The 12,038-nt window shown below is 38.4% G+C and overlaps 1 protein-coding gene across 3 annotated transcripts in view; it reads left to right on the top strand.

Annotated features, from left to right (window-relative positions):
* rttn (rotatin) overlaps nucleotides 1-12,038 on the top strand; it is a 185,607-nt gene that overhangs the window by 63,156 nt on the left and 110,413 nt on the right. For all 3 annotated transcript variants that reach the window (XM_060899987.1, XM_060899988.1, XM_060899986.1), the window contains exons 15-17: nucleotides 3,945-4,070; nucleotides 4,345-4,461; nucleotides 7,406-7,545. In XM_060899987.1, coding sequence (XP_060755970.1) covers nucleotides 3,945-4,070; nucleotides 4,345-4,461; nucleotides 7,406-7,545 — 383 coding nt within the window. The remainder of the gene's footprint in view (nucleotides 1-3,944; nucleotides 4,071-4,344; nucleotides 4,462-7,405; nucleotides 7,546-12,038) is intronic.

Genomic DNA, 12,038 nt, shown 5'->3' with positions numbered 1-12,038 from the left:
TCAAACTTCAGCTTGGGGTTCTATACCGTTTTCAGGACTGTCGCACATCAACTTCCTGTTTACCGACTGAATGTATTTATGAAGCATATAGGGTGGATTTACAAAATCTTCATAACACTTTTTTCAGCAACTACAGATAGTAGAGGACCTGGGTTAGATATGTATGCACTTAATTTAGGAGAGGATAACTCAACTGTTATAGGCTAATTTGAACCCAAGGAACAACTTGGGATGTGTGCCAGAATCACTGTCCGAGGCGAACAGGCCGAAAATTACCAATCCAAGATGGCTGCCAGTAGCCATATTGAAAATATCAATTTTTGGACCACTCACCACAGAAGTATGTGCAATACCTCCATTTTATGGGTTTTTTGGGATGGGGAATCCATTAATGACATCATTTTCATGATTGAAGGAAAAGGGAACAAGCTATTGTCAAGGGCAAGGTTAAAAAAAAAACACACCAAAAATTGGCGTTTCACAGAAAACCTGAGAAAAACAGAATAACCTGACCTCAAACATGAAATTATGGAATTGGGAGACCTATTCACATAATTTAGGAGAGTATAAGAAAGCAAACATTTGATTAATATAAAGAAATTGTATTTTGAATCATACTGTTATGATCAATGGAATGTTAACTTAAAAGTGAAAAATACAAAACAAAACTTATTACTTTAGTAGGCAGCGATATCTTGAGAGCCTAAATGTTTAACAGCCAACAATACAACTTTTAACATCACATTATTATTGTTTGTGTCACATCAACCAGGGTCAGGAACATGAAGAGTATCACAATAATAATACCGGCGGCCATCTTGGATTAGTAATTTTCAGGCTGTTCGCCCCGGATAGCGATTTTGGCACACATCCCAAGTTATTCCTTGGGGTCAAATTAGCCTATAACAGTTGAGTTATCCTCTCCTAAATCATGTGCATACATGTCTAAGCCAGGTCCGAGACTAAAATCACAATTGCTTGATATTTGGTACCGAGCTTCACCTTGGGGTTCTATACTGTGTATACCGTTTTCAGGTCTGTCGCACATCGACTTCCTGTTTTACCGACTTAATGTATTTACGAGATTACAGGGTGGATTTTGACACTATTTCAAGAAGCAAAATGCTGTTTCAAAATGACAGTTTACCAGGATGCTATTTGAAATCCCTGGGAAGAGACACTGCTCTTTACTTACTGGCTTCAGGGTGAATTATTTGTTGAAGTCAACGTTCATAATAAGTGTCCTATTCTTTCAAGTCCTTGCATTCCTTGATATAAGCGGGAGCGGGGAGGATACGTCAGTGAGCAGTAGCTCACAGTTGATCTTGTTTTGAATGCTTTTTTATTTACCACATAATTCCATATATGTTCCATATGTTATTTCATAGTTTTGATGTCTTTTGTATTATATAGATATAGAATGGGTTCTGTCTGGCTGGCTGTCCGTCCGGTCACGTTTTCGTTTCCGGGCCATATCTTTAAAACTACTGAAGATATCTTCATGAAACTTTGTATACATATCAGGCAACATGTGAATTGGTGCCTTTTGCTATTTTGGATTTTTGAAAAAGTATTTTTCAAATTTTTACACAACAAAATAGATTTTGACTTGGTTTCTAAGAGCAACATTTGTTTCCGGAGCATATATCAAAAACTATTCATGATACGGATTTGAAACTTGGTATACACGCTAACAAGGTGAGGTAGATGTGCCTTTTCATACTAAGAAATTTGAGAAATTTTTATTTTTCATTTTTCCATGGAAACAATTTCAGACTTAGTCTCTCAGGTTAGTTTTAGGGGTAGGTTTTATTTCCGGAGCAGAACCTGAAAACTATGAATGGTATGGTCTTGAAAGTTGGTATATGTGTTGATTAAGTAATGTATATGTGCCTTTTGATACTAAGAAATGTGAGAAAGTTAAATTTTTAGCTCACCTGGACTAAAGGTCCGGTGGGCTTACGCCATGGGCTGCTGAGGTCAGTGTAAAGAGGTAGGGTTGGTTTCCTGCAGCAGAACTTGAAAAATGTGACAAATAATATCTTGAAACTTGGTATATAGTTGGTATATAGGGCGGGGGATATAGATGACTCTGTCGTCTTGTTTTTCGACAATGTAGAAAATAGTCACGACACAGAAAAACCTCCGAATGAGTACAGGTGTCCAAAATTTTGACTGATACTGTGCATGTATAGTAAGATTGGCCTTAAAAACTTTGTAGAATTTTCTAATATTAAGATCATGAATAGGATCTGTGTACTACTTGACCTGTAAGTTGTGTTCTTTTGACTTGCTATTTGAAGATACAGTAGGTCATCCTGTTTTAAAGGCTCATTAGATTTTCTTATTAACTCGTTATTTTTGAGTCATCTTGTGTGTCAATTGAATCCCATTAATGCAGATGTATTTGAGCTGTGGGGAGCAATCGGAATTAACAAACAACCATTCACACTCACATTCACACCTACGGTCAATTTAGAGTCACCAGTTAACCTAACCTGCATGTTTGGACTGTGGGAGAAACCGGAGCACCCGGAGGAAACCCACGCAGACACAGGGAGAACATGCAAACTCCGCACAGAAAGGCCCTCGCTGGCCGCTGGGCTCGAACCCAGGACCTTCTTGCTGTGAGGGGACAGCACTAACCACTACACCACCGTTTTGCCATGAAGATGCAGAAAAAATAAAAATCACAGAAATCCCAAAATGTCAAGACACAACTCCTCTAGTCACTTAACTGTCAGGTTTCATGAAAAAATTCCTAATAGTTTTTGGGTTATGCTCCAGAAACTTTAGTTTACAGACAGACGGATAGAGCGATAGCTATATCCCCCTGCATTATATGGCGGGGGGATAAAAAGGCAATGTCTTGCTTACTTGCAAGCCATGAAAATCTGGGAAACTGTTTACAGAATAAGAATTATTAGGTGATCTTCAATAAATTAGACTTATTGATAGATTGTGGAATGTTAAATATCAAGTTGAAATAATATGTGCTGAAATGGTTAAGAAATATGGAGTAAAATATGACAGGTCTTGCAGTTATAGGTAATTAAAGCTTTTTTTTTTCTTTTAAAACAGACCAAAAGTGTGGGTTTTTTTTTTTTTTTTGCTTTTTGTTTTGTTTTTTTTCCCTCTTTTACCAAAGCAATTTGTCAATGGTGCCAACTGTGCTTTTAAAAATAAATAAATTATAGTTATATTTATTGTTGTTTTGGAATGTGTGCAAGACGAGTTAGTTTCTGTATAACAGCTATTTAACAGTTATTCCACGAAATCGAGTCGTACGTGAGCTGATAGCTGACAAGGCACGTAGCACAGAGTTGGCTATAAGCAATGTACGACGAGATTGAGTGGAATAACTGTTTTATTCTATCCACATTCACTGGATTTTGAGAACCCAAGCATTTTTATTTTTTGCAGATTCGATAAATAAAAACTTTATACAAAACGTCTAACAAACCTTTTGAACCTTGCAAGTTAATAAGGTGGGGGGGGGACCAAAAAAAAACCCTCAGCTTGTTATGCTACCAAGAAACCAGAAACGTACCTACTGTTAAAAAGCGCCTTTTCCTTCTCTCTTAAATATAGTTAATACTAGTTAGTCTTATTAACAATTTAGCAATTTATTCTGACGAATATTTATTAATCCTTTGATTATTAGCCTTAGATTATTAGAAGCAGCCACCATAAAAGTCCCTGAAAATTGTTACTATAGAAACCATTACGTATGAGAATGAACGCATTAATATAAACCTGTCATTTGAATTACAGCTGAAATTGCTGTGGTAGAAAATGAATCAACACCCCGTCATTCAGATCAGTTAGATTTGAGAATCCAGTAGCGCTGTGTAAATTGAAGTAATTTCTTTTTGTGTATTATGAATTTCTAATCCACACACTCATAACCAACCTGCTGTATTAACATTTCTTTCTCCCTATAGGAGTGTTTGGGGGTTCATAATGTGTCCAGACCAGCATCATCCATCTGTAGCGGTGTGCATTTCCTCTTCCACCCTCGTGTCCTTTATGAAATCAGTGCCTTCGGCCTTCACGATCAAACAAAAGAGGTGAGCTTCCTCTTCCTCAGCGGCCAATGAGAAGCTGTTAATGTCGAGACGGATGTTTGGAGATGTTGACGCATCGCTTTGTAAGGATCATAAACATGTAAAAAAGCTGCACGCTCTCTGTAATGGCAGCTAAGGTCACACTAAATGTAATGTCTGACATTGGGAAACGACACATCAGTGCGTGTGTTACATTGCACTGAGCCTTGTTTGGATTAAACGGTCTATAAGCTTGACATCACAGAGCCATCAGCTTGGTTTATGTGTGATCCAAAAGGTGAATTCGGCTGCCAAGGATCTTCTTCTGTACCTGTTAAAGGGACGATTGATGATGACTGCTTTGAGTTGGAGTAGATTTAATGAAGCACTTTACCCGGTCATTCCTGTACTGCAGGTATACACACAAACGCGCGCACACACACACAGTAGTTACGACTACTACTACTACAGAATCTAAGGCCCTGTCCACACGGCAACGGATTCAGGTGAATCTGATAAAATTGTTTATCGTTTCGGCCTGGCGTCCACACGGCACCGGCATTTTGGGTGCCCCAAAGCGAAATCTTTTGAGAACGGGTTCCAGAGTGGAAAAATCTGGCAACGGCACCGTTGCGAAGTCGTCTAGATGAGTAGAACGGATTTGTTTACGATGACGTCACAACCACATGACTGTCAGTGCTTCACGCCGAGTAGAAGTGTAACGAACTCGATGCGAATTGTCAACAAATCCTATAACTTGGTTCATGAAACGCGCTTACAAAATATTTTCACTGCTTTCCAAAAACAATCCCGCCAGCAAAAATAGGGAAAAAAAGGAGTGATCTCACCTCTTCAGATGTTGGTTTAAGTCCGACAATACATTCCTCAAAAAGGGCGTAGAAGGCAAGGCAAGTTTATTTATATAGCACATTTCATACACAATGGCAGTTCAATGTGCTTTACAGAAGTAAAAACAAAAACAGTAAACAATAGAGAAATAAAATTACATAAAATAATTTTATTTTTATTCTAAAACAATTAAAAGAATTAAAAGAAAATAATAAGAATTAAACAATAGTAAAAATAAAATAATAAAATGAAGTAGTAGTTCAAATAGGATGAGAAGAAAAAAAAAAACCCCAGCAGAATAGAATAAAGAATAAAATAGGATAAAGTTAAAGTAAATTTAAAACATGCAGAGAAGTAAAGATTATAAAGAATGTAAAGAAGACAATATTAATTATTTAACAGAAAGCATCTGAAAACAGCTTGGTCTTTAACCTAGATTTGAAGCTGCCAACAGCAGGAGCATTTTTAATGTCCTCTGGGAGTTGGCTCCATAGCTGTACTGCATAGTAGCTAAAAGCTGCTTCACCACACTTTGTTTTAACAACTGGTTTTAATAGTAAATTTTTCTGTTTTGATCTGGTAGATCTGATTGGGTTAGGCCGCTGCAACATATCAGAGAGGTAATTGGGCCCTGTACCATTTAGAGATTTGTACACCAGCAGCAATACTTTAAAGTCAATTCTGTAGCTTACTGGAAGCCAGTGAAGGGACCTTAGAATTGGAGTAATGCGCTCTGTTCTTTTTGTTCGTGTGAGAACCCTCGCCGCTGCATTTTGAACCAGCTGAAGTCGTTTGACGTTTTTTTTTTTTGGCAGGCCTGTGAAAAGGCCATTGCAGTAATCAACCCTACTAGAGATGAAGGCATGTATTAGTTTTTCCAGATCATTTTTTGACATAAGTCCTCTTAGTTTGGAAATGTTTTTTAGGTGATAAAATGCCGATTTAGTGATTGCTTTCATGTGACTGTCAAAGTTTAGCTCGCTGTCAATGAAAACACCAAGATTTTTAACCATTTCTTTAGTTTTAATCCCTTTTGTGTCAAGAATAGTGGTAATCCTGAGTCTTTCATCTTTTTTTCCAAATAGAATTACTTCTGTTTTATCTGTGTTCAGCTGAAGAAAATTTTGTGACATCCAGCTATTGATTTGATCGATACACTGGTAGAGACATTCAAGGGGGGCATAATCATTAGGTGATGGAGCAAAATAAATTTGGGTGTCATCTGCATAGCAGTGATACAAAATTGAATTTTTATTGATAATTTGCCCAAGTGGGAGCATATAAAGGTTGAAAAGTAATGGTCCAAGAATCGACCCCTGGGGGACACCACAGGTCAAGGACATTGACATTGAGGAACAATTTCCCAGGGCAACAAAGAAGCTTCTATCTTTTAAGTATGATTTTAACCAATTGATAACTTTACCAGTCAATCCAACCCAGTGTTCAAGTCGATATAGCAGTATGTTGTGATCAACAGTATCAAAAGCTGCACTGAGGTCCAGTAATACCAGGACCGATGTTTTGCCTGCATCAGTATTAAGATGTATGTCATTTATTACTTTAATCAGCGCTGTTTCAGTGCTATGATTGGCACGAAATCCTGACTGAAAATTATCAAAACAGCTGTTTGATATCAAGAAGGCAGTTAATTGAAGACAATTTTTTCCAGGATTTTCCCGATGAATGGTAGATTTGATATTGGCCTGTAGTTATTTAACACTGAAGGATCCAGATTATTTTTTTTTAAGAAGGGGCTTTACAACGGCTTTTTTTAGGGACACAGGAACAACGCCAGTCTTCAAGGATGTATTTATACTTTGTAGAAGAACAAAGTAATCCATCAACGTGTAGCATTCAATTTATTCCGGACCATTAAAGAATTCTGGAGGATATCAGAATGTTGGCGTACCGGCTTCCATCTACCCCCATTCATTCCTCTTTCTGCGTCTTTCGTTTTACGCTACTGATTAATAATCAAAACTTTATGTGGCTGATGCTACAGAAGAAGGGGTTTATGCGCATGCGTCTACTTCTTCTATTGTTCTGGTGTCTCTGATGGGACCGTCTTACAGCGCACGTAGAGGTGTGGCATGTGTATTGCATCGTTTTCAGCAAGCGTTGCGTTGCCATATGAACCTGGTATTTTACTGATCCGTTGCCCATGTGGACGCGATATTTAAAAAAAAAAATCTCGTTGACGTTGTCGTGTGGATGTAGCCTAAGATGATGTGAAAATCCCAAATTAATTTCATGTACTAACACTATTTTAAAGGCTAAATTTTAACTTGCTGCATTCTGCTGTACACACGTTTCCTTACATACATTGTTGCTAAAAGGGGAACACAAAACATATTCACACCAAATGAATATTCATAGTCCTGCCACGTCTCATTTTGTCAAGAACACTCAGTAATTGGATCGTCCTGTCAATAAAGCGCAAATGAAGTACACTCTCATCTCCACAAAACATATTTATTCATCTTCATGATTTTTTTGGGGGGTGTGTTAAGAGTCATGCAGGCACAGAAGATGCCCTGGGAAGCAGTATCCTGCTGATAAGTGGGCTCTCGGATGAGACTGGAGGCACAGCCCATTCCTCAGCAACTCGACTCCGTGCCGCAATCAGACTGCTCTTCACCAAACAACACATGTGAGTTCTCGCCAGTTTGGGATTCAAGGGAAAAGAGAAGAATAGTAATGGTTGTGGGTCTGAATGCAGTGCACGCACTTATATTCATTAGATGTGCTTCTGTGGGTTTCCAGTCAGTTTCTGCTTTCTGATGAGCTACAGTACTGAAAGTACCAAAAATGGCTTAAAAAATAATGAAATGAAATGGTTCAATATAAAAAAAAATTATGAAAAACAGCAGTAAGCCATAATAAATGAAACAAAGTCAATATTTGGAGTGAGACGACCCTTTGCTTTAAAAAAAAAAGTAGTCTCAGGTCCAGTGAGTGCAGTTTGATAAGGAAATGAGCTGTAGGTTTTACTGAGCGTCTTACAGAACCAGCCACAGTTCTTCTGGACACTTTGACCGTCACACTCGCTTCTTCTTTTTGCACCAAAATCCAGCAGCCTTCATTATGTTTTATTTTTTAATCTGAAATGTGATCTCTTATGTAATATGCTGCTCAGATACAAACTTTTTTTCCTGTACCATTTAATTTTGTTCTGGAAAATGAACGTTTGGACTCTAAAATGTTTTTGTACTGACTCGATAATGTAGAAGTCATAAAATAGAAATTTATAACAAAGTTTGTATGAAAGAAAATAGGGTGCCAAGACTTGTACACATTACTGTATGCTTGTTCTCCAGTGATATATTGGCTGCTTAAGAAAAGCATTCTTTTAAAACGGTAAAATGTAAGTACTTTCGCCACTTTAGATTTCATTTGAAAGACTGTGGTAACAGGGAGGAGTGTAAACCTCAGGCTTCCATATGATACAATATAATACCGATTGCTAATTTGATATTTGACAATACCACTGAGGCCCTGTCCACACGGCAACGGATTCAGGTGAATCCGATAAAATTTTTTATCGTTTCGGCCTGGCGTCCACACGGCACCGGCGTTTTGGGTGCCCCAAAATGATATTTTTTGAGAACGGTTTCTAGAGTGGAAAAATCTGGCAACGACGCCGTTGCAAAGTCGTCTGGATGAGTAGAACGGATTTGTTTATGATGACGTCACAACCACATGACTAGAACAAGCAGCACTCTCGCGCGCATCATTCGTAACAACAACAGCAACAATGGCGGACCCCAGGAGTAACTCGCAGGAGTAACTCCACCTCGTCATCGGTCCAAACAAGAGAGTCGGTTTTTCCTCGCGTAGTCGCAGCCATCTTCTTCTTGTTGTTGTGTGTTTGTTCCTGTGAGTGCTTCACGCCAGGTAGAAGAAGGGGTTTATGCGCATGCGTCCTACTTCTTCTATTGTTCTGGTGTCTCCAATGGGACCATCTTATAGCGCACGTAGAGGTGTGGCATGTCTATTGCATCGTTTTCAGCAAGCGTTGCGTTGCCATATGTACCTGATATTTTACTGATCCGTTGCCCATGTGGACGCGATATTTTTTTTTTACCCGCTAAAAAAAAAAAATCTCGTTGTCGTGTGGATGTAGCCTGAATCTGCTGAGATCTGATTTAGTAGCCTCTAGGGCTGTAACGATGCATTGTAGCATGAACATTTAGTTAATTATGCATCTAATGCAGTTGAACACCAGAGATCCCAATCAGCATAACAGTAGAGCTAAAATATATGGCAGAGCACGCAAAGCTCACATGATCGCATTCTTTCGTGGCGATCCTGTGAGATCTACACTTGTGATGTGACCAATTAACCGATAGCTCTGGATTGCAACGACCAATTATCCGACGCATTATACATTAAATGGTGACATGAGCACGGTATAATCATGAAAAAGTGTTCTTGAGTAGCTTTCAAGTGACCCAAAGGCCACGGAAACCGTTCAGTTTAGCTGACTTCGGAGCTCTTTTTCTGCTACAGAGCTCATTATGCTTCAGCCGATTATTTTCAAAGTACAGTACTGTACAAAAGTCTGAGGCACCCTTTCTTTTTCATACAAACTTTGTTATAGATTTCTATTTTATGACTTCTACATTATTGAGTCAGTCCAAAAACGTTTTAGTGTCCAAATGTTCGTTTTCCAGCATTAAATTAAACATTACAGAGAAAAAAAGTTTGTATCCAAGCAGCATATTACATAAGAGAGCACTTTTCAGATTAAAAAAGAAAACATAATGAAGGCTGCTGGGTTTTGGTGCAAAATGAAGAAGCGAGTGTGACAAAGTGTCCAGAAGAACTGTGGCTGGTTCTGTAAGATGCTCAGTAAAACCTACAGCTCATTTCCTTATCAAACTGCACGCACTGGCCCTGAGACTACTATTTTTTTTTTTTTTTTTTAAAGCAAAGGGTCGTCTCACACCAAATATTGACTTTACTTCATTTATTATGGCTTACTGCTGTTTATTTATTTTTTAATTTTGAAACGTTTCGTTTCATTATTTTTTTTTTAAGCCATTGTTGGTCTCCAGCATTTCTTTCCATGTGCCTAAGACTTTTGCACACTACTGTATATAGATCAGAGACTTTGTTTATTCAATCAGAAGGGAGAATTTATAAAGGTATTCATTGATTATTAAGATGTGATAAATCTGTAGTTCATTTTATATAAACCTCTGTTCATAGCACTTAAATACACTGCAAAAAATGGGCTTTCAAAAATAAGAAATAAAAGATTAAAACAAAGCATATTTGCTTGAATCAGGTGAAAAAAATCTGCCAATGGAACTAGTCAAATTTGACTTGGTAAGATTTCTTAAAGTAAGATGAAAAATCTAACCTGTTTTTAGATGAAATAATTCCAAAATAAGATTGGGGAACTTATTATGCGAGATCTGATTAACTCAAAATAATCAAAATGGTTCTTATAACAAGATCGTACTTCTTACATTTAGCCATTCAAGTCATTTTTATTTATTTCATTTTAAGGGTATTTCACTTAAATTCATGGCAATGTCTTAGCAGTAAAAACTGAATTTAAGATAAATATACTAATATTAGGATTGTTAAATTCTACAACTAAGCATTGCTAGTTTAAAATATTCTCCTTTTGTGACCTGTAATTAGTAAAATACTCTAGATATGAGACCAGAGACTATCTTGAATCAAGTTGACGACACGTGTAGCATTGCAACAAGTTTATTTTTTTCCCATTTCAACATTCAAACATTAAAACATCTCTTAAGATTCCACTTCCCCAGGACCTCAGGCACCAAAAAAGAAAAAAAGTCTACGCATTTTGACTTAGGTGGGGTTTACATTAGACCGTATCAGCGGATCATCAGATTAACGTTTTTAAAACGATTAGTGTGCACACAGCAACACCAATACACGATTCGCGCGCACACAGCAACGCCAATACACGGATACGCTCGGCTCCGCAGGCATCCTGCGCTCCAAATCACTCCGCCCTGAACAGCGAGTGCCCTCTGGAGGGTGCGCACTCCGGCCCTGCGCAGCTCACAGAGTGCGCGAGTGAAGTGCATGAGCAGTGATTCGGGACTGAGCCGCTGTGTGTGTGATCTCGGTGCATGTCGGGCATGCGCGTCACTTACCACTTGCAAGTGGAAGGATGGCAAGCCTAAAGACAATCATAACTACACAATGGGCAGTATTTGCATCAGTATTTGCAGTATTTTCATACTTTTATACTCTTTAATGAAAGGTGATACAAGGCGGAAATCCGCGCCGTTTTTCAGCAGTCGTGTCACATGACCAACGCCAGCGAATCAGGAAGGTGGATGTCACAGTGACGTTGTCCAATGACGACGCCAGCTAGAGCTCAGCACAGCGTATCCGCGTATTCTCAATGTTTACACAGCACCGGACCAGACACGATCTGGATTGAATACGTGGACCCTGGCGGATTCCCGTATCCCGGCGTTTCCAGGCGTTTTAATGTAAACGGACAGTGCATCCGCGAAGAAAACGAGACAGATACGGTCTAATGTAAACTTGGCCTTACAGTGCTTACACAACGCCAAAGCAACAGTGCATTTTGGGGGCACTGACTATTCATGTGTATGAGGGGTTTACAAGATCAGGCACAAAAAACCCCCAAACAAACAAGCAAAAAAAACTGAACTTAACTCACAGCATTCCAAAAAGACCTCACTAAAAGGCCCTCCACTCACTCATAGCCTTTTTGAAGGCACTTGTCTGGTCTAGAGTCTGTACAGCATCTAGAAGGAGCTCACTCTGAATGACTGAGAAAACAGTCGCAGTAAACTTAGGATATGTAAGGTGGAGTTGAATTGTAATGAAAGATTCAAAGATTTCAGTAAAGTTCATTTATTCCCAAAACAAGCATACTTTGTTTTTTCTTGAAACAAGATGAACCGCATTTGACAAATGTCCAAAATGTGCTTACTTGTTTAAAAAAAAAAACTTGTTTTATTTTCAAAGGTGCTCCAAATAAGACTTTTTCAAGACATTTTGTCTATACAAGATTTTCAAGATGGACTGTCTAAAAACTAGCCTTTCTAGTTAAATGAGGTTTTGCTTGTTGGGCAATTATGTCTTATAATAAGGGTGGCTAGATGTTTTGACTTGAAAATA

The sequence above is a fragment of the Neoarius graeffei genome, chromosome 19 (genome assembly GCF_027579695.1).
Source record: "Neoarius graeffei isolate fNeoGra1 chromosome 19, fNeoGra1.pri, whole genome shotgun sequence".
Classification (NCBI taxonomy): domain Eukaryota; kingdom Metazoa; phylum Chordata; class Actinopteri; order Siluriformes; family Ariidae; genus Neoarius; species Neoarius graeffei.
Note: the sequence above shows the minus strand (reverse complement) of the source record. Positions and strands in the feature narration are given on the sequence as shown.